At 36.5% G+C, this 23,646-nt stretch overlaps 1 protein-coding gene across 5 annotated transcripts in view; it reads right to left on the bottom strand.

Moving 5' to 3' along the window:
• Nucleotides 1–3,535: 3,535 nt before the first annotated feature.
• The window catches only part of RASA2 (RAS p21 protein activator 2), a 153,240-nt gene continuing 133,129 nt past the window's right edge, over nucleotides 3,536–23,646 (bottom strand). For 4 of the 5 annotated variants that reach the window (XM_038571086.1, XM_038571087.1, XM_038571088.1 and 1 more), the window contains 6 exons: nucleotides 23,262–23,371; nucleotides 10,094–10,176; nucleotides 9,423–9,631; nucleotides 8,616–8,719; nucleotides 8,079–8,268; nucleotides 3,536–6,672 (listed from right to left, as the gene is read on the bottom strand). In XM_038571086.1, the coding sequence (XP_038427014.1) occupies nucleotides 6,642–6,672; nucleotides 8,079–8,268; nucleotides 8,616–8,719; nucleotides 9,423–9,631; nucleotides 10,094–10,176; nucleotides 23,262–23,371 (727 nt within the window). In that variant the 3' untranslated portion in view covers nucleotides 3,536–6,641. The remainder of the gene's footprint in view (nucleotides 6,673–8,078; nucleotides 8,269–8,615; nucleotides 8,720–9,422; nucleotides 9,632–10,093; nucleotides 10,177–23,261; nucleotides 23,372–23,646) is intronic. The other variant, XM_038571085.1, reaches the window with a different exon arrangement.

Below are 23,646 nucleotides of genomic sequence, written 5' to 3'. Positions count from 1 at the left end.
GCAGATCCTAGGTCTATTAATTCCCCCAAGGAGGATAGGAAGAGGATCACAATACAGTCTACGGAGTCTGTCGATGCTGCTAAATTGGACCATAGTCCTGGAGCCTTGGGGGAGACCAAGGCACATTCTGTGAGGAAAGATCCACTGAAGGCATCAAATTATCTACACAGTGTTAGAGGAGGAGCGAATGGGAAGGACCTTCTGGGTTGTCTGGATATTGAACTTGCAGAAGGATCCTCAGGTCACTCTGGTCCAGTCTCTAGCTTGACGACGCACAACTTGAAGGCATCATCTTAGGGCTCCTGGGTTTAGCAGAGTGCTTAATGCATAGCATGGGGCCAACATCATGTTCTTGAAGACAAAAACTTACAAATTTTACATGTATAGGGGAATTAAAACCTAAAGAGGTTATCTGACCAAGATCATAAAGCTGGTTTCTAATTGAGTCATGACTTTCAACCAAGGCCACTGCTGCTCCATCATTAGCCATAGTTTGTCATTCGATTCATGGAATACGCACTGAGTCTCCTCATCTGAGGGAGAGGGGCTGTGGGGTACAAGTCCCTTTTCACACTCACAATCATTTACAATCTACTGATGAAGATATGATAAATGTATAAAACTAGATGTGATAGATGCCGGTACTTACTAAGTGATTTAAATGAATCTTTTCTAGGAATCATTTGCACGGACACAGAAAGCACGAACGAACCTCCTCTGGCGGGCTTTCGTATCTCAGTAAATAACCAGTTGCTTAGGCTGGCTACTGGCTCTTCCTAGCTCCTTTCTTTCCGCCACCACCCTGTCAACAAATCCTATCGGATCGATCTTCAACTCCACCCAGAATCTAACCACTCCTCATACACCTCTGTGCTATCACCCCGGGGGCACCCAGCAACCTCGATCCCTCACAGGATTAGGGTATTAGCTCACTGGCTCGCTGACTGCCATGCTTTCCTTGAGACCTCTCTCAACTCGGTAGTCAGAGCAATCCACAGGAGCTAAGTGGGTCGTGTCATTTCACTGCTCAATACCCTCCACCACTGGGCTCCTACCATTCCCCCTCACCCGTTTTCCTCTGGCCACACTAATGTCCTTGTGGCCTCTGGAGCACACCCTGCATTTTATTTCTTCTGCCCCTGAGGACCTTTCTCCACACATCCTTGACTTCCTTTCCTCATCTCTTCATTCAACTCTCCTTCCTGGGGAGGTCCGCCTGGACGACCTAATTTCAAAGCATACCCCTGTACCTTCCGCCCTCACTCGTGGCACTCCCGGGCTCCTTTGTTGTGCGCGGTCATACTTATTACCATCTGATAGTTTTTACTCATTTAGGCTTCCTTCTCCCTGTGGATTGTAAGCTCCAGTGCAGCAGTGACTTTGGCAGTATCTTCACTCCTGACACATCTGATGTAGAGTCTAGGACTGAGACTCAGACTCAGGATTTGTAATTTACATTAGCCTAAACTTTAAGAATGTGCTCCACATTAACACAAATATCTGAGGCTCTGTATTGAAAAGGGCCTCCACATGACAGAGTCATGGTCCCACCTATGCATTTTTTTTTTTTTTTGACAGAGTGTGTGCACAGTAGGTGTCATGGCAGACAGTGCAGGAAGGGGGAAGCAGACTCCCCACTGAGCAGAAAGCCTGATGTGGGGCTCGATCTCAGGACCACCTGAGCCAAAGGCCGACACTTAACCGGCTGAGCCACCCAGATATCCCCAACTATGCATCCGTATCAGTAAGATTTTGTTGAGCTTCTTCTGTAGTTTAATTACGAAAAGAGGCATGTGTATTTCCAAGTGTAAAATTACAACATTGACTATGCCTTTTCAAACTATAGACCTTCCCTCCCCTGAGCCCTCTGTTACTTCTGGGAGATTGATATGCCTCTCTATGGGGTCATTTATCCCATCCTGCATTGAGAATCCATCTAAAATGATGGGTTCTTCTTTAATAGGCAGTATGGCTTTCTCAGTTCTCAGCTGAGAAATATGCTAAACTTGGAAAACAATGTTGTTCACTAGGCAAAAGAATTCTTCCTTGATGAGCAAAAACTATATATTTACGGACTAAACTCCAAGGCAAAAAAGTAGATCAACACAAGGGAAGCACAAAGGTTTTTTTTTTATTTTTTTTTTTAAGATTTTATTTATTAATGAGAGACACAGAGAGAGGCAGAGACAAACACAGAGGGAGGAGAAGCAGGCTCCATGCCAGGAGCCCGATGTGGGACTCGATCCCGGAACCTCAGGATCACACCCTGAGCTGAAGGCAGATGCTCAACCCACTTAGCCACCCAGGTGTCCCAGCACAAAGATTTTGATAGTATGAAACAAAGAGGATTTGAAATAGAAAGCAGAAAAAATTCTTGATAGGACTAGTAGTGTCAGCAATCAGAATTCAGCAGTGCTAGCTATGCCTTCACATTCTGGTGTATACATATAAAGGGACTTTATCTGGCCTCAGGTGTCTCTTGTAATCATGCAATTTTGAAAGGGAATTAAAGAACTAGCTTGTTTACATCTCAGGATAGAACTTGTGGTCTTTGAGGTTTCTGACAAGTTCTATTCTAAGACATTGGCTGGTATGAGCAGGATTCTAGTATTTCGATTAAAGTAAGATCCCTAGATATTCAGGACCCTATTCTTCCTTTTTATTAATCATAAACTCTTCTGTTACAAGGGGTAAGTTTTGCAGAGGTTTATTTAGAAATGCCAAGATGGCTACTGTGGCACTAATGGGGCTTTTCTCCCATTCTGGCTTCTCTCATTGGGGGCACATGTTACCCACTAACCTGGTCTTTGGTGCTGTTACTTTGTATTCTCTAGACAATTCAGCAAAATGGTCCAACATGGTCAAATTCCAACATTCAAAAGGACTGCACTGAAGGTCAACCTGTAGGGAAGGCTAATGTGCAGGAGTCAATGCAAGCCCTGAATAACCAGAAGCTGATGTCAACTTTTTTGAGAAAAGCAGAACATGGGATTCTTCAAAAACATAGGCTAAAAAAGTCAGCTCTGAACCACTTACCCAGACAGGAGGGGAATACATTCCTGCACACTGGATGTGCACAGCTATTGCGAATGAAGGGATCCATACTGTAGGTCCGGTCCTCAAGTCTGTTGAATTAGTAATATTACATAAAAAATCAGCCTAATTAAGTGCAAGACAACAATCTTGAGCCCTTTTGTTCTTCCTTACTGAGGATGTTTCATGTTTGCTATTTCCTTATGAATAGGTGAAGTACAATAATTTTAAACAAGAATAATTTTTTTTCAACATGAATTTTTTTTTAAAGATTTTATTTATTCATGAGACACAGAGAGAGAGAGAGAGAGAGAGAGAGAGAGGGAGAGACACAGGCAGAGGGAGAAGCAGGCTCCATGCAGGGAGCCAGATGCCAGATGGTGGGACTTGATCCTGGGACTCCAGGATCACACCCTGGGCTGAAGGCAGACACTCAACTGCTGAGCCACCCAGGCATCCCAAGAACTCCTAAATCAGTAAGAAAGTAAGGTCTCACAGAAAATAGACAGGCTTCTTGTAATTTATTTGAGTTATTTCCAAGCGACAGTTACAAAAGTTTTAATTTTTATAATACTCTTGATAAGAAAATAAAATTTAAATAAAAATACATTCTCAACAATACAACATGGTTACACAAATTCACGACATTAAATTTTGATAACTTACATATTCAAACTGGACACTATAAAAACCAATATTACTAGCAACATATTAATTTCCAAGTTAATAAAAATGGAAGCAGATAATATGGGTCAAGACAGGTAATTTAACTCTAGAATGAGTCCTGTACTTTTCACATACTGTAAGGACACCTAAAAGGTTTTTTTGTAGCATTGTCATTACAGATGTACCGTTAGAACAAATTAAAGGTGCTTTTACTTAAAAAAAAAAAAAAAAAAAAAAGAAAAAAGAAAGAAAGAAAGAAAAAAAAGGAAAAAAAAAATCTGTTTTCTAAAATCTGGCATGAATGAGCCTTTCTGAAAACGAATGAAATTAGGCTTCAGAAACAAACAAAAGCCACATCATTCATCACTTTTTTCTTTTTAATAATAAAGAAATCCTAGTTTGGACACTTAACTATTTATTACCCGTGACATAAACATATTTCTTTGGCAAATAAAATCATTTAGTTTGATAAATTATATTCCTGGGGATAGAAAACTTTGCTATTGCCATCATCTTATTAAATGAATATTAAAAAACCAAACTAAAAAAAGCCACAACAAACAATAACAGATAAACAGATCACTACAACTGCAACTGGTGGAAATGGCTAAACTAAGAACCAGAACTGGCATTTACGGCAAGAGTTTCTTCAAATCATCCTTTTCTCTCCTTCTGGGCATTTTTGAGTTTTTAGGGTGAAGTGAGCTGCCAGGTATTTTTTTTTCAAGTGTGGAAAAGGCAGAAAAAGCATGGTAGCAAAAATCAAAGTACCATAAGTAATAGCAGAGGAATGAGGCCCTTGGAAGCAAGTACCTAGGTTATCTTAGGGTCCTACTGACTTGTTCTCTTATTTCAGTAGACTTTCAAAGAAAATTAATTTAATTTCACATTACTTCTTTTTGGCTGTGCCAAAGCTGGTTAATTCCAGTCAAATAGGCTGTTTAAAAGTGTCATGTGAAGAAAACTATATGACTGAACTCTTCTCTTCTAATTCAGAGTTATGTATTCACACAGCCTTGATCCCTTTGATAATGCCATGATCTTTAAGAGCAATCATGATTGGGGATTTGATATCAGAAATATTTTAAAAATATTTCTTTTGCCTTGAAAAAATAGCAGAGGGCTAAAACAGCCATTAAAGCATAGTAGAGTGGTACTTGGCAATGCTCACATGTCCTTTTCAGGTAGACATCTCAGAGACTCTTAAGAGGAAATTTCAACCTGAATGAAATTCAGCAATGAGAAATTTATTAAATGGTTAAATTCTTTCACATTTATAAATCAGTGTAATTTATGTAACATACAAACTCATAAAATTTAAAGGAGTCTTTCAAACTTGTCTTTAAAGTGGGCTAGGAATAAACCTACCATAATGGAGACTAGGACTGATTCTTAAATAAAACCAATTGATTTTAACAAGTCATTTAGAGAAATACATTGCTCAGTTATAATCATTTATGGAACAACTCTGATTGTGTGCCAATGGTCTTTAAAAAAATTCCTTAGTAACAATATAATTTAAAAAATTACTCACCAATAACATAATTGGCAAAGTGTATCCTGAAATATAGCTTATGCTCAGGAAAACAAACAAAAAAAAAGCACTACTAGCTAGACTTACATTAATAAGTCACAGTTTTAAACAGAAATATGTAAATACTCCAAGGTTTAAAGTACCACATTTAGAAAATGTTTTCAATTTAAAAAGACAAAATAAGAGTACCATGGTTTTTAATACTGATGAAGCAATGTGTATCCCTCTTAACTTCAAGGAGGCAACTTGCTTCGACTGCTTATTTACAATTATGGTTTCTAGGATAAAAGTAAATTATTAGGGAAAAATAGGATTCAAACAGTTGCTTGCCCAAACTCCATTTGGCTAGCAGGCAATAAGAAAACAGCAATGAAATATAAACATTTTCAGGAAAGCACTATTTCTAGACTTAGACACTGATCATTCAACTGATCATAAAGATTAGATACCATATAGTATCTAAAATATAATCTGGGGCAGCCCAGATTATTAAAGTGCGCCGAGTGACTGTTCTCGAGTTAGCTCTCACCCTCTCACTAGGAGGAGAGTGTCCTTATGGTGGCCCTTATAATAACATGGAATAACAGGTGAAGTCAAATGATTCCCCCATCACCTTCTTCCATTGGCTACTGTCTCTTCTTTTCCAGAAGAGATGTCCTTACAAGTCATGTTAACTCGAGCTCTCAAATCAAGAAAATGAGTACCTGATATTTAAAACAATGAAAAAAAATTTAGTGGTCTCACTGTATTTCATCTGCCATCACTCATCCCAAATGTAAACAAGATGCACACAACAGTACATGTTCCCTGATTCCTCCTGTCTGAGTTCTGTTTACATCTTTAAATAGGCAAAAGGATCTACCAACCTTCAAGGATGCTCTGGCAGTTTTCTAAAGTCCCTAATATAATTGTTAATGACTAACAGATGAAAATCTCTCTATTTTCTTTTGTGAAGAGGGAGGGTCTAGATGAACTAAATGGAAAGCTCTGAATTGTCATGGATTGGATTTTCTAGTAAAACACAACACTGGCAGTATAGAGCAGGCACTAATGGTAGTGAAAAGTTCACAGAACATGGAGTGTTACAAGAAGAGATGGTTTCTTGCTATGGAGGAGTTCTCCTTTTGTTACAAAGCTTCTTTAGGAAGATTCTATTAAAAAGAAGCTGCAAACACACGGCTTTTGACATGTAAGATATGAAGGGAATCCTGAGTTTCATATTCTCTAGTAATGCATCAATACCAGGATTCCCAGTTACTTTCAATTATTAAATATTAAATACAATGTGAATACAGTTGACACTGAAGCCAATGTTCATTCTTAAATACCAGGAGCAAAATAAATGATGAATTGAAAAACTCCAACAAAAATAGTATTTTCCAGTTCTTCTGAATCAGTTGGCCATACTCTAAGATGTTTTTCCTACAATTGGATTTTCTCTAGAAAATAAAAGAAAACCATTTTCCAAAAGTTAAAATATATAACACTTTAATAAGTTACAAATTATCTTACAGTATCCATTAAGTGTTTATAATTTCCCCTTGATAATCTCTCATTCAAGTCTTATTTCATTAATTCCAGTATTTACTGATCACTTATTAAATCTTAGGCACTATTTTAGCAGCTGTGGATATAGCAGTGAACAAAATAGACAAAATCTTGCTCTCATAGAGCTTACTTTCTGGTATTGGGAAAGTAAAACAAACAAACTATGTAATACAAGAGAAACCGACTTTTTTTTTTAAAAAGGATTTATTTATTTGAGAGAGAGAGCACAAGCAACTGTGCACATAGAAGGAGTGTCAGAAGGAAAGAAGCAGACTCCCGCTAAGCATGGAGACGGAGGTGGGGCTCCATCCCACAACCCCGAGATCACGATTTGAGTGGTAATCAAGAACTGGACACTCAACCAACTGATCCACCCAGCTGCCCTGAGATGCTGATATTTTGTTTTAGAGAAAAATAAAGGTGGGAAAAGGTAGAGAGAGAGAGAGGGAGGGAGGGGAGGGATAGGTACGATTTTAGAAGGGTGGTCAAGCACTGGATAGGACCTCAAATGGAAATTTCTGGGGACTCCAAGGAAATTGTATTAGCACTGTTAGAAGAGAACCAATTACACTAATGTAGAGAAGATAGGGCAGCCTGCTTCTTCCTCTTCCTTTGCCCCTCCCCCTCACTTGTGTGCTCTCGCTCATTCTCTCTCAAATAAGTAAATAAAATCTTAAAAAATTTTTTTTCCTATTGGTTAAGCCACTTAAATGGGGATTCTAAAAACACTCTAAATGATACGATATAAGATAGTAGGAAACAGCGCCTGGTAGTGGACTAAGCTCCTAGTAAAGCATTAAATGTTGCTGCTGTCATCCACTGTGATATTCACCTATTTCTGAGATGGGTCCAAAGAATCAACTATAAAATACTTAGATCACTGTCACAGTTGATTTTTTTTTTTTTTTTTTTTTTAGTACTTAGTATGTATAAGGCACTGTAGAAAATATTAAGATGGAAGAGGAAGGGTAAAACAAAAACAAGCTACTAAGTGATTTAATGAAATAATTAATTTTAACATTAGAAGTGGTGATAAAGTACACCACCAACATAATGAAACAATACCAGAACTGCAAAGATCACTGTGTGAGTGGCCAGGGGAACTTTTGCACAAGAGGAAGGTTCAGAGCTGGGTCTTGAAAGATGAAGGTGAGCAGGAAGCCTGCGTGTCAGGTATAAGTACAAAGTAGTAGCTGGAATTTTTTTTTTTTAGTATCTGGAATTTCAAACAATGCTTAAAAATATGTTTTAAGTATCTTTTTGTCTGTTTGTTTTAAGTATCTTAAAAAATACTTACTCGCTTCCATATTTTGCACTACTTGATCTTTTCTTCCTATACTTTTCATGAGGTTCATCTAGCTTCTCTATGATGCTTTTTATTTGCTGAATTGTCTTAAAGGTTGTTACAGAATCCTCGATTACAAAATTAGAATAATCATCAGGCTCTTTTTGTGGTCCTTGGTAGACCGCTATAGTTCCACAAGCCTCTACAAAGAACAGTAAAATCTCTGATCAGAAAACTAAGTTCCATAAATCCAATTTTTAGCATAAGAATTTCTTGAGCATCTCAAGCTGGGAAGACTTCCCCCTGCAAATGCACAGATATATCACATACTTTCATTTTATTAATTATGAACAACACATTTATGCAAAACCAGTATCTTCTTGAGTGCCTATGAAAAACGCCCATTTAGGAGTTTATCAACGTCCACATAAGTAATATTTTGGTAAAGCTACGAGTATTTTTAACTTTAAGATAATGCCAAAGCAATTATTTCAGGAATTGGTAGTGAAGGATCATGGTTATATAAAAATATTTTAATTGCATATTTACCTTCCATTTTCTGCAGCTTAAGTAAACTGAGGGTAAAAAGGGAGTAAATTCTTTCTGTTTCTCTGTCTTCATCAATATCTATTTGGATGTCTGCTGGGACACCTCTATGATAAAAATGAAATTAAAGTCATTGAAAAATTCCATTTTGTTAACGTGCCGAAGACTTTGGCTAACTTGAGACTAAAATCAGAACCTCAGAACTTCGCAGAAGGAACCTCAGAAATCTAGTCTCGTTTGACAATTTAATAAAATGGGGACAAGAGAGGTTTGGTTATTATAGAACTCTAATCCAAAATCCAATCAAAAGAGAAATCATTTTCATAACACCTACGCTTCATCACAAAAGCAATATATTACTTCTTAAGTCCATAGGGCTACAACAGGTGTTCTATACAATTAGAGAATACCAAGCCCTTCCTTGCTCAGGCTTGTGCATCTACTTCGACATTGACCCCCCCACCCCACTTTTTTTGACTTGTGCCAACCATTATTTATTTATTTGAGAACATTTTCATTATCCCAAGAAGAAACCCTGCATCCATTAGTACTCCCCAAACCTCCCTCCCCCTAGGCCACCGCAACCACTCATTTACTTTCTGTCTATAATTTTACCTGTTCTGGATACTTGATATAAATGTCATCATATAGTATATATATGGCCTTTGTTTCTGGCTTTTTAGCCTATTTTCAAGGTCCATACATGTTGCCTGTATCAATACTTTATTCTATTTTATGGCCAAATAATATTCCATTCTATTGATATACCACACTTGAAATATTGCTTTTTTTAATCAGAAAGAAACTTACGCAGTACATGGCTTGCAGCCGAGGGCACTTTCACTGGTCTCCAGACAGCAGAGCCAGTTTCCATTTAGATACGCAGAGGGATGATATAAGCTGAGCCTGTTCTGATTGCATCGGCTCACCCTGCAGAGTACGTCTATCCATTCATTAGCTTCTACACAATTATTTGCCTGGACATAGAGTGGTTTCTCCATATGTATTACTTGGAACATCTTCATAGGCAATTAAGATAAAAAGTTAGTAACAGAGTCTAAAAATCAACACAGCACAAACAGAAAAAGATATATAAAAGAAATATATAGTTTGCTTGGCTAGATAACTGCTGCTCAGGTATCTTACAAATTGTTACTTTTCCAGTAAGTTCCAAGGACAATCTGTGTCACAAAGTACTAAGTAGTACTGAGAAAAGTACCTTTAAACTTAATAGGCTAGGCACACTATATAAGGCATCAACAACAATGAACAATTTTATTTAAAATTAAAATAAATTTATTAAAAAAATTTTAAATTTGAGCATAGTGGACATTTCAGGAGCAATAATGGACAATTTTGACAGTTCTAGCCAGCACTTATAAAATATTAATGATTAATAGCAAATATAAAAACCTTGAAAATTTTCCATCAAGTAATATGTGCAATTTAAAAAGCTTTATATAATTAATCATGTAACTTACATTTTTCTTATTGAAAGAGCTCTCTTCCAGTTTTTCCACAGCAAGAATGTTTTTTACTGGAATTGTGTAAATTGCATCTTTGCCTAAGTATTAAAAGAAGAACAAAATTAAAATGATTTGCATCAGAATTATAAAGGTGAGGTTAATTCTGTAAAGTTTAATAAGCTCATCCTCTTCATAGCAGGAATATAAGTAACCTAAAGATTTCCAAGTGATGAACATATAAGCATTCTTTGTTTTATGGAACAAACGCATTTTTCTTGCTTTCTATAAAGTGACTTTCTCTTTACCCTTTTCAATATAAAATTTAAAACATTTTAAAGGAAAAATGTGGGAATAAATTTGGTCTCGCAGAAAATTGAAATGTTACCATATTTTTTATGGGAACTGAAAAAGTAATATACTTAGCAGTATAGGCCTGCTCAAAACATGTCCAGACATGGAGTTTTCTTTCAAGGGAGTTCTCACGTAAGAAGTGAATCAGACTGCTAAGTGGATTTTCTGTTTTACAGTCTAATATGTAAGGGATTAACATTGAATGATTGATTCAATCACTGAATGATTAACAGGACTTTAAGTTAAAAAATTGTTTTTTTCTATCATATACTGGCTGGTCAGATGACTAGAACTACCAAATTTACTCTAAGATACATAGGGAACAAAAGTAAAATTTTATTTGGTAGAGAGTGAATCAATCCTTTACCTAATTTAAGAATCTGAGTTTGCTAAAAGAGCTCCATTATAATATGACATGATGATATGATGCATTTTGATTTACAATTTACCTGAGAAAAGACCATATTTCATACAGTCATAGATACTATAATTATGACTTTTCCTGGTCATCTTGTAATGTTCTCAGAAAAACCGACGCTTTGCTTTTATTCTCTCAGAGCTTAAAGCAGAGTTTAATGACATGTATACTGAAGTGCTAGAAGTTAAGAACTTTATGTTCGTACTGGTCCATGGATTAATGTATAGTTTTCTGGTCAAAGACAATTATTTGGTTAATAAATATTTTGGGTCTTTTTTTAAAAAAATTTTTATTTATTTATGATAGTCACAGAGAGAGAGAGAGAGAGAGAGGGAGAGAGAGAGAGAGAGAGAGAGGCAGAGACATAGGCATAGGGAGAAGCAGGCTCCATGCACCGGGAGCCCGATGTGGGATTTGATCCCGGGTCTCCAGGATCGCGCCCTGGGCCAAAGGCAGGCGCTAAACCGCTGCGCCACCCAGGGATCACTATTTTGGGTCTTGAACAGAGAGGTTAAACTAAAATATGCATTAAGCCTGGTTGCTGGTATAAAATCTAAAATTTGTATAATTCAAGCAGTTGTGATATACAATTTTAAAAAAAAGATAAAGTTACTTAGTTCACGTATCATACATTTAATGTCTAGTATATACCAGACACTATTCTAACTACTTTAGATACAGCAGTAAATAGAATATATAAGGCCCCTCCCTAATGAAGTTTGCATTTAGGTCTGTGAAGACTGACAAAAGACAAATATTAGGTAGAGATGAATACTATAATGAAAATAACCTGAGGTGATATAATAGAAAGTTACTGGGCAGTTACTTTAAATGGGTGGTTACAGAAAACTTTTTTCAGGAAACATTTATTTTTTTATTTTTTAAAAATATTTAATTTATTTATTTGACACAGAGAGAGAGCAGGAACAAGGGGAGCAGTAGAGGGAAAGGGAGAAGCAGGCTCCCTGCTAAGCAGGGAGCCACATGTGGGGCTCGATCCCAGGACCCTGAGATCATGACCCGAGCCCAAGGCAGACACTTAACTACCTGAGCCACCCAGGTGCCCCTCAGGAAACATTTAAATTCAAAAAATATAAAACATAAGTGCATCAAAAAATAAGAAAAGACTATCAGCAGTCTCCTGGAAGCAGACAAGATCAAATTTATGGCAGCAAGGGGAGGGGAGAATAAACTGAAGGAAGTCATAGCCTGAACCACATGTAGGAAAAGACATCTGCAAAAGTAGGAGTAGTTAGAAGACAGCTTCAAGTCAGAATCATTGGACATAGACAGCTGGGGTTTGGGGACACAAGGACACACACACACACACTCTCTCTCTCTCTCTCAGACATACATCAGGATGATTAATAGGTAAACTGTACCTGGGAGAGCTCCCTGTCCCTCAGCTTGTACTAAACAGCGGTCAACAGAGGTTTATGTCCCAGCCTATGCAGTAATGACACCTACTGGGATTGCAGAGCACTGCTATGTCCCAGGTACTCACTGACCCTCAGGAGGGAAGGAGAGCACCCATACCAGAAGACAAGTAGCAGCCTTGCCCCTCAGAAACTTGTCCTGTACCTCCCTCAGGATCTTTGGCAGTAAGCTACTGAACACTGAAGCAAGAGTGTAAAAACACAAAGATGAGCAAATCACCAAAAGGTCACCAAACAATGAAGAAAATTAGCACCCTGAAAGAGAGACATACATAGAACAAAGAGGATAACGTTTGGGGAACTGAGGGATCCAATAAAGTGCCTCCAATAAAGTGTGTACTGAGGGATCCAATAAAGTGCCTCCAATAAAGTGTGTACTGATCTACATGGAGTAGCACCACAGAAAATCCGAGAATTTAGTAATTTCACAGGACGTTTCCATCTTTAGATTTGTTTAATACACGAAGCAATCATATACTCCAGAACTGCTATTATTTGTTCATTTCTGGGCAAATTCTAACATAGAATATATAGACAAAGTATATTGCTCCCAGACACATATACTATCATAATGTCATTAGAGTTACTGGTGTTAAATGAGATGAATTGCACATGATTAGTAAAATAGAAGATTTTACTGAGGATTCTTACAAATCCAATACAAAAGGACAAAGGAGAAAGTCAAAAAAGTTAAGAGCCATGATGGATGGATGTAGAAGTTTCAATACCTAATAAGAATTCCAGAAACAGAATAGAAAGAGTGTTCGGGAGAAAATTATCAATGAAAATATCCCAGAGCTAAAAAACAGGAATCTCCAGATTGAAAGGATCCAACAAGTGCTCAGCAGCATGGAAGGAAAGAGTCCATAACCTCACACTGGGGAGTAAAATATCAGAACTTGAAGGCTAAAGAAATTCCAAAGAGTTACGAGGGAGAAGAATCAAGACAGATTCAGAAGACATAAAAATTCTCACCAGCAATAATGGAAACTAGCAAACCTGGGATCCCTGGGTGGCGCAGCGGTTTAGCGCCTGCCTTTGGCCCAGGGCGTGATCCTGGAGACCCGGGATCGAATCCCACTTGGGCTCCCAGTGCATGGAGCCTGCTTCTCCCTCTGCCTGTGTCTCTGCCTCTCTCTCTCTCTCTTTCTCTCTCTCTGTGACTATCATAAATAAATAAAAAAAATTAAAAAAATTTATTCCTAATTAGGAATAAATCCTTTTTGGGGAGGAGACTCCTACTGTAAATGATATTCTTAAAACTTCATTTTCTGACTGTTTCCTTCTAGTTTATAGAAATACAGTTGATTTGTATATACAAATCATGTATCCCACAGCCTCACTAAATTCACTTATTGCATCAAGTACTTGAAGACTCTTTAGGATATCCTATGTATACCTTTTCTTTCCTTTCTTTTTTTGGCCCAATCTCCAGTAAAATGTTAAATAGAACAGATGAAAATAGATAATCCTTGCTTTGCTCCTGATCTTGGATATGATGTTCCATTTATTGTAATTATTGATAACAGTTGTGTTTACACTATCATTTTGCTGTTTTTTTGTTTCATTTTGTTTCCTATTTATTCCATCTGATTTTTGCTCCTCTGTTCTTCCTCTCCTGCCCCATTTATTTATTTACTTTTTGGGTAAGGGAGAGGGAATGGGCTATACTTTTTTCTAAAAATGCTTTTGTTCTAGAGATTATAGTATACAGCCCTGACTCATTATGGTCTACTTAAAATTATTGTGTCACTCCACATAAAATATAAGATCCTTGCAATAACTTACTCCATCTCTTTCCTTTGTGCTATTGTCATATATTTTCTATGTAGATTTGTTATTAACTGTGTAATTCGATGTTATAAATTTTGCCTATTAAGCAGTTGCTTTTTAAGGAAAATGAGAAAAGAGAAAAGATATTCTTACATTTATCTACATAATTATCATTTCTAGTATTCTTCATTCCTTCCTGTGGCTCTAAGTTTCCATCTGGTGTTATTTCGCTTCAGCCTGAAGAATTTCTTTTAGCATTCCTACAGTGCAAACCTGTTTGCAATGGAGTTTCCCAGCTTTCATTTACCTAAGGGATATTTTCATTTTTAAAGGAAATTTTCACTAGAATTCTAGGTTGAGAGTTTTTTCTTCAGTACTTTAAAGAGGTCATTCCATTGTCTTTTGGCTTTGGTTGCTTCTTATGAGAGCTGTCAACTATATTGTTCTCCTTTAATGCAATCTGTCTTCTGTTCCTTTGCTTTCGAGATTTTCTGTATGTCTCTGGTTTAATTACTATACGTCTAAGCGTGCTTTTCTTTGTACTTATCATGCTTGGAGGTCACTGAACTTCTAAGATCTATAAAATAATATTTTTCACCAAATTTGCGAAATTTTAGGCCATTATTGCTTTAAAATATTTTTTTCTGCTTTACTCTTTTCTCTGCTCTCCTTCTGACACTAAACATGCACATGTTAGACTGTCTGATATTGTTCCAAAAGCCACTGAGAGTTTTTTTCTCTCCCAAGTTTTTTTTCTCTGTGTTCCTAGACTGGATAATTTCTATTAACCTATCTTCAAGTTCCCTGAACTTTTCTTCAATATTTCAAATGAAACATTTCACTTCTAGATTTCCATTTGATTCCTTTCAATAGTTTCTAACATTCTTGTGCTGAAATCCTTCTTTACTCATGACTATCCTTTACATTAAGTCCGTGAGGTATTTGTAATACCTTTAAAGTTCATGTCTATAATTATAACATGTAAACCACATAGGGATCTATTACTGACTCTTCTTCTCTTAACTATGTGTTCTGTTTTACTGTTTCTTCTCAAACTTGTTAATGTTTCATTATACACTGGACATTATGAATGACACACTGTAGAGACTGGATTCATTTACCTTCCCCTTGAATAGTTACAGTTACATTAGTTGATCACACTGAGGCTTGGTTTTCTACTTTATTCTTAATCTCAGGACAGTCTTTACTGCTGAGCCACTGCCCTTTTGATCTTTCAGTGAAAATCTCAGGGTGTTTATTAAGCCCTTCCAAAATTCCAAACTGTTTTTCCTGAGGAGGAAAGAAATTGAAATCTCTGTTCATCTTTTTAAATATTTCCTGTTACTGCTTTTCAGTAGCTTCTTTGAAATTCCCCCTGTATAAGCAGTTGAAGAGTCAGCCAAGGATTTCAGGGGCATTCACATAGAGATTGGAAGGCTCATCCTTTTTTTCCCCTCAATTTCCAGCTTCTCTAGCAGCTGTGAGCTGTATCTTACAACATCTGAAGCCAATAAAATGTGGCCTCCTGCTTGAATTTCAGCCATCTCACACTGCACAGGGTAGGAGTGCCTTCAGAGAGAAAAACCATGTAATAATATATTCCAACATGACTCCCATTTTTGAGGGTCAAGTCCTTCAGAGTTGTCTTATATATTCTTCCAAGTTAATTGTTACCTATGAAAGAGTTAGTCTAATACTGACATACCTCATTTTATTGTATGTTGCTTTATTGCACTTTTGTTTATTGCACAACAGATGTTGTGTTTTTAATAAATTGAAGGTCTGTAGCAACCCTGCATCAAGCAAGTCTATTGGTACCATTTTTCCACAGGATTTGATCTTTTCACGTCTGTGTCACATTTTGATAATTCTCACAATATTTCAAACTTTTCCACTATTATTATATTAGTTAAGGTGATCAGTGCTCTTTGATATTACTATTATAATTCTTCTGAGGTACCACGAACTGTGCCCATATAAGACAGCAACCCTAATTGATACATACTGTATGTGTTCTGAATGTTCCACCAACCAGCCATTCTCCCATCTCTCTCCCCTTCTCCTTGGGCCTCCCTATTCCCTGAGACACAATATTGAAATTAAGCCAATTAATAACTGTACAATAGCCTTCAAGTGAAAGCCAAGAAATGCCAAAAGCTAAGCCTCTTGTGACAAACAGTGTGCCAAGTGGTGAATGCAACAGAAAACCTCCTGAAGGAAATTAAAAGTGTTACTCCAGGGAACACATGAATGAAGAAACTGAAACAGCCTTATTGTTGATATGATGGAGACTACGTGGTCAAGACAGATGATCACACCAGCTACAACATTCCTTTAAGTCAAAAGCCTAATCTAGAATTAAGGCTTTAACTCAATTCTATCAAGGCTAACAGAAGTAAGGAAGCTGCACAAGAAAAGTCTGAAGCTAGCAGAAAAAGAAGGAAAGAATTCATCTCCATAACATAAAAGTATACAGTGAAGCAGTAAGTGCTGATGTTAGAAGCTGCAGCAATTTATCTAGAAGATCTAGTTAAGATAATTGATAAAGGTGGCTACACTAAACAACAGATTTTCAGTGCAGACAAAAAGTCGTATATTGGAAGAAGATGCCATCTAGGACTTTCACAACTAGAAAGAAGTCAATGCGTGGCTTTAAAGCTTCAAAGCCTCAAAGGACAGGCTAACTCTCTTGTTAGGAGCAAATGTAGCTGACTCTAAGTTGAAGCCAATGCTCATTTACCATTCCAAAATCCTAGGGCCCTTAAAAATTATGCTAAATCCACTCTGCTTATGTTCCATAATTGGAACAAAGCCTGGATGACAGCACATCTGTTTACAACAGTATAGATGTATATTTTTTAAGCCCACTGTTCAGACTTAATGCTCGGAAAAAAAAATTCCTTTCAAAATATTAAGGCTTACTGACAATGCACCTGGTCACCCAAGTCCTCTGATGAGGATATACAATGAGGTTAATGTTATTTTCATGTCTACTAACATAACATCCATTCTGTAGCCCATGGATCAAGGAGTAATTTTGACTTTAAAGTCATAAGATTTAACAATTCATAAGGCTATAGCTGCCAAACATGGTGGTACCTCTGATGGGTCTGGGCAACATAAATAGAAAACCTTCTGGAAAGGATTTACCATTTTAGATGCCATTAAGAACTTTTGTGATTTATGGGAAGAGGTCAAAATATCAACATTAACAGGAGTTTGGAAGAAAAAAGTTGAGTCCAGCCCTCATTGATAACTCTGAGGGGTTCAACTTCAGTGGAGGAAATAACTGCAGATGTGTTGGAAGGACCAAGAAAACTAGAGTTAGAAGTGGAGCCTGAAGATGTGACTGACCTGCTGTAATTTCAATATAAAACTTAAATCGGAGAATAGTCTTATTATGGATGAGCAAAGAAAGTAGTTTCTTGAAATGGAATCTATTCAAGACTGGTGAAATGACACCATAGGACTTAAAGTATTACCTAAACTTAATTGATGAAGCAGTGGCAGAGTCTGAGAGGACTGACTCCAATTTTGAAAGAAGTTCTACTCTGGATAAAATGCTATCAAACAACATCACATGCTACAGAGAAATCATTCACGAAAAGAGTGATTTTTTTCAAGGCAAATTTCACAACTGTCTTCAATTTTATGAAATTGCCACAGCTACCCAACCTTCAGCAAACACTACCCTGAACAGCTAGCAGTTAAACATCAAGGCAAGACCCTCTACCAGCAAAAAGATGACACTGTGCTGAAACCTCAGAAGATGGTAAGCATTTTTTTTTTTTTTAGCAATGGAGTATTTTTAATTTAAGGTATATACATCTTTTTTTTTTTTTTTTTTTTTTTTTTAGATATTATGCTATTGCACACTTAAAAGACCATGGTAGAGTGTGAAGATAACTTTATATACACTGGAAGCCAAAAATTCTTTTGACTCACTTTATTATGAATTAGCTTTATTGCTGTGGTCTGGAACCAGACCCACCATATCTCTGACGTATGGCTGTACGAGTTCCTTCACTACTGAGAACTCCTCTGTTTATTTTTTAAAAAGGCAACTTCATCACTGTAGTTATGTAAGCCCAAATCCTTGGAGTTATCCTTGGCTTGCCTTTCTTCCACTCTTGGTATCTGATCCTTTAGCAAACTACCTGAGTACTATCTTTAAAAAAGATCCAGAATGTGATCCATTTTTATTGCTTCCACTGCTACCAACTGGTCCAAGCCATTATCTTTGCTCCCCTAAATTACTGCAATGCCTCTTAACTGATATCCTCACCCCTTTCATTCTATTCTCCATGTGGTATGAATGATTGATCCTATTAAAATATAAGTCAAGGGATCCCTGGGTGGCGCAGCGGTTTGGCGCCTGCCTTTGGCCCAGGGCGCGATCCTGGAGACCCAGGATCGAATCCCACGTCGGGCTCCCGGTGCATGGAGCCTGCTTCTCCCTCTGCCTGTGTCTCTGCGCCTCTCTCTCTCTCTCTCTGTGTGTGACTGTCATAAATAAATAAAAAATTAAAAAAAAATATATAAGTCAAATGATGTAATTCCTCACCTTAAAGCTCTCCAATGCCTTTCTATCTTTGACTCAAAGTTTTTGAATGGCCCACAAAGCCCTAAAAATATCTAGCTTCTCCATAGCCTTTTTGACCTAAGTTCCTATGAGAACCCCTTTACTCTTCCCCCCCCCCCCCCTTAGCTATAAGAGCTTTCTCTTATCTCTAAATATTCTAAGCAAGCTTCTGTTTCAGGGACTTTGTACTGGCTGCTGTTAACTATGCATCACTATTATCCCAAATATCCACATGACTCATCATCTTTAGATCTTTGCTCAAATGTCATTTCTTAGTGAAGCCCTACCTGGTTAGACTTTTTAATACTGCAACTCTCCTCATAAACCCATCATTCTCTATTCTTTCTCTGCTTTATTTTTATCTATCTCATTTTGTATCTCCAACATACTATATATTTTTTTCATCGTGTATCACGATTAAAATTCCATGAGGGCAAACATTTTAATTTGTCTAGGCTTTCTCCAGAGCCTAGGACAGCATCTGTACATAGTAGGCACTCCATAAAATACTTGTTGAATCAACATATGATTGCAACAATGATGTTCTTTAGTTACCAAAGAAAAAAATACTGTAGAACATGGTGTGTGAAAATATGACCAGGTAAAAACCAAGTAAATCTAAGTGTACTGAGATTTATGTTTAAAATATCATTAAAGTTTCTTTTATATTGTCCATAAGCTATATGAACTAGAACATCTGATATCACATGGAAGTTGTATATGCTATGTATACCAGGTCTCCCAAGAGTGGACAATACCTAATCAAGTTTGGAGAGCACAGATGGAATTTCAGAGATGAATCTGTTAATAATCTATTATTAGTACTCTTAGAGGAAATTTTAGAAGCCTAAAGCAGTGGTTCTTAAAGTAATTCAGATGATAATATATCTGGAAGACATGGTGCTCTTTGAAGAACACCATTTATTTAAAAAAAAAAATCTACTATATGGCTTAATGGATAGTAAAAGCATGGTCCCTGACACTGAGGATCTTACAGAGTAGAGGAAAAGAAGGATAAAACTAAGGACTACCTGGTGTGACAGGAGTTATCCTAAGGTAATACAGAAACAGAATAAGGGAATAGCTCAACTAAAGTAGCTAGAGTCTTATAAGTGACTTCTATAACACCTGATACTTTATCTGAGGCTTAAAGGACAACAAATCACACAGGTAAAGAAGGAAAGAAAGGAATTTCTAGGGAGAGCATATACAAAAGCATGAAGGTAAAAGAGTACAAGTTAAAGGAACTACAAGAGCTAGTTTGATAAAGTGACATATGGACAATGTAAAAGATTTGGCTGGATGGGAAAGGAAGAAGCTGGAAGGTCAATAACTCAATTGATTTCAGCATACAACTAGAAGAACTTTTACTTATAGAAGATGACTACATTTGTAAATATAGCAATATAAAGCCATAATCACAAGCACACATGCTCATAAAAAACTGCCTATATAATCATGACTGGTTGCTGACTGAGTGCCCTATAACACTCATTTGCCACACATTAATCTAGTTGTATTGAAGATAAGTCACATGTGATCACCTAAGCAGGCATAACTTACTTAGGAAAAACTCTTAAAATTGAGAAAATTCTATTAATTCCTTTTCCACTAAATTGGGAAAAGACCATACTATTTGATTCTAAGTAGTAGAAATACTTGATTCAGAATACTAGTGTCCAGTAAAAGGACAGAGTGAAAGACTCAATCATTTAGAGCCATGTATAGAAAATTTGGGAGGCACTCTTTCAGACACCAAAGTCAGATAGCAAGTATAGCAAGAGATTTAGCTAGGAGACTTGGCTATCCAGAAACAGCAAGGAAATAGGAAGTAAGCGAAACATTTGCTTGAGCAATCAGAGAATCCAAAGCCCATGCATTTTCTTCATAGAGGTAAGTCCTTAAGTCTTTCATCAAAGCTTTTTAAACTTAAGCATAATTTTAATAAACAGTACCTGAATCCTCACTCACAGTGTACTGTGGTAAAAAATGTGGAGTTGCGTGATGGAGGTAGGAGTGAGATGTTACATTATGGTTCATTGACAGCACAAGAAATTTAAGGTAACAAGCTGAATATAAAGGGGATTGAGAAAAACTGTATAAAGCAAACATAGGAATGCAAAAAAGCACAGCAGTCCAAGGCATTTAGCTGGGGAGTCAACAGCTGCACACATCCATAAGCAGCCCTGAAAACACCACTGAATCAAAGCACTGCAAAATAATTAAATTATCAATGACAGCCCCACGTTATCTAGAAAATGTTAACTTACGTTCAATGAATTCTTTTTTAGAAGGCAGGGAAGCATGTAATACATTTTGGAAAAATCCATCAAAATAGTTAAAACAAAAAGCATGGATGCTTAAAACTGTAGGCTTTGGTAAATAATCTTGAAACTTCATGTAACAGAGCTTATTCCTCCAATGTCTCATTCCAGTAGGTTAAATTTCTTAAGGCCTGAAAACAATGTAATTTCTAATGTGTCTATTTTATATCTAGAGCAGCCTAATCACTCTATATAATTTTACCCTCATAAAGTTTACTAGCTAGAAGAGAGGTTCTTAAGAAGTGTAGATGAACTGTGGGTCTACAAATTCATTGAAATTATATGCAAAATCTCAGGTCTAGTTTGTATGTGCATTTTTCTGGAGAAAGAGGCCAAAGCTATCACCTGATTCTTAAAGTTCTAAGCCAAAAAAGACTTTAAATATTAGTTTAGGTTAGAAAATACTTTAAATGAAGAAAAAACAGCTAATTTATTCATGGAAAATGACTAACTTCCCTTAAATTTTATTTCAATGCACTGTTAATGTAAACATTATTAGCATATTATGACAGCTACTTTTTAAAAGCTGCTATGTATGTGAGAGCATTTATATAGTATTCAACATAAGCTATAACTTCCAAAACATTCAAAATATAGTTACCTTAAAAAGTGCTGTCTGAAAGACTATGTATGTAGCCTATTGCTCTTTAGTCATGTGACTACTGATATGCCATAACAAATTATCTAGGTGCTTAAAAATAAAATGACTTTGGTTTCTTATATCGTACTAATACATTTGGCCATACGTAGTCATTTTGGTTGAGCCATAATAAGGAATAATTATGAAACAATTTTTCTTATGACTCTACTCTTCAAAAATCTCCACTCAAGCATTCTACTTAATTGAATCTATATTCTCTTGAAAGTATCCTATGGCTGGTGTTTGCTATCATTTCAGAATTTTCAGCACAGGCTCTCTTAACAGATCTTTACCTAACAGGGCTAATGGATTAACTGAAGCTCTCCATGTTCTAAGACATAACAGATGATGCTCATTGGATGCTGAATGCTTGTGGTTACCAGGCTACTACTATCTGTTTAGCTTGGATCCTTTGGTTTCCATTGGTTAGGCTGTTTTATTTACCAACTCCATTGGGTTTGTTCCCAAACCGACTTATGCCATTTTTCCATACTGCAATTATAATTTACTTAAATATATATATGTATAGTGACAAAGTAAGTGCCCCCTCCACTAAGAGGGTTACTGTTTATTTGAAAATCAGGTGAGTGCTCTAAAAAGCTTCAAAAAAGGAGATCCACACACATATGAAGTCAATTTATATGAGGTGAGACACCTATAAAAGATTAGGGGTGACTGCCATGAAATCTAATAGGATTCTGTACTTGGATTACTTTTCAAGTATTTAAGTTCTGGATTCACTCTGGAGAAATCAACCAGAAAATTGACGCAGTATGGGTATATTTGCACAAGAAACACAAAGGGGAAATCCAATCTATAGATCCATATTTAAAGAAAAGATCTTGATTCTCTATCAAAAGATTCGGCAAGCGTATATATAAATATTTAAGATATGTATGTATCTTTTTGTCTGTTTTTAAATGATTCTTGCTTTAAGTGAACATCTTTGTATCTTGATCACCGTGAATAAAAGGATTCTACTAAATGTGATCCACGATTTAGTAATTAAGTTATTCCTGCTAAGATACCAGCTAATGGCCTTCTGTGGATCATTCATTACCCCAAAGGAATAAACTTAAAAACTGGACATTTTAGGCACTGAGTCAGTCCACTGAGGGACAAACCATACCTCTCTGAATCCCTCAAACCACACTGTAGGAAGATGGCTTTCTTTATCCAAACAGTCCATTGTGCTTTTTAAGGAGGCAAATCATTATACATCCATCTTGAAGCTAGCTTGGCCAACAGTCTAGAATGAATATGATAACTGTATAGGAATCACAATCTATCATATGACTGTGGAAATTTTGTGCTGATGTTATCCAGCAAACTACTGAAATACTCTCATTCGTTAGATATTGATTCTTACCAATTTGGCTCTGAGAGTTTAAAAGAAACTTCTAAGTTCTAGGTAAGTGGGATTTACCAGGGTTTTTTTTTTTTTTTTAGAAAACAAAGCATGTGTGAGGATAAAAAATGGAATTTACATGGTATCACTTATCAAATATTTACTGTATCCTTAATGTGTATGTATCACTGTAAGAAACTATATACTACAGTAATATTAGACAAAAGGTTCGCCAGAGCTACATTAAGCAGAAAAAAAAAAATCTTCACTGAGAACCAGGAAAAGACCCCAAAATAAAGCATAAACACAACTACCTGGCTGTTTGTGGTAGGTGAGCTCTCTGCTTGTTAAGCAGAACCACCGTTTCTTGAAATTCTTTTTCCCAATCCGAGTTCTTCCCTGAGCTCTTTTATACATCTCACTGCCAAAACAACAGATATGAAAATTTAGTTATGGATATTAAAATAGTTCAAACAAAGCAAACATTTTTTTAAAATTTTAAATGACATGATAGGCTGTGTACGATCATAAGTATATAAAAATGTCTTTGTCATCTATAACTTCTGCATTCACTTTGGCCATGCTAATGGAATAAAGTCTTTAATTAATTTAATATTTATAATTGTGCTATTCAGAACTAAAGGGGCCAACTTTAACTAAAGCTTTCCTTTAATTTCCAATGATAACATTACTTCA

Source organism: Canis lupus, chromosome 23 (assembly GCF_011100685.1).
Source record: "Canis lupus familiaris isolate Mischka breed German Shepherd chromosome 23, alternate assembly UU_Cfam_GSD_1.0, whole genome shotgun sequence".
Lineage (NCBI taxonomy): Eukaryota > Metazoa > Chordata > Mammalia > Carnivora > Canidae > Canis > Canis lupus.
This window is presented reverse-complemented; position numbering and strand designations above follow the sequence as displayed.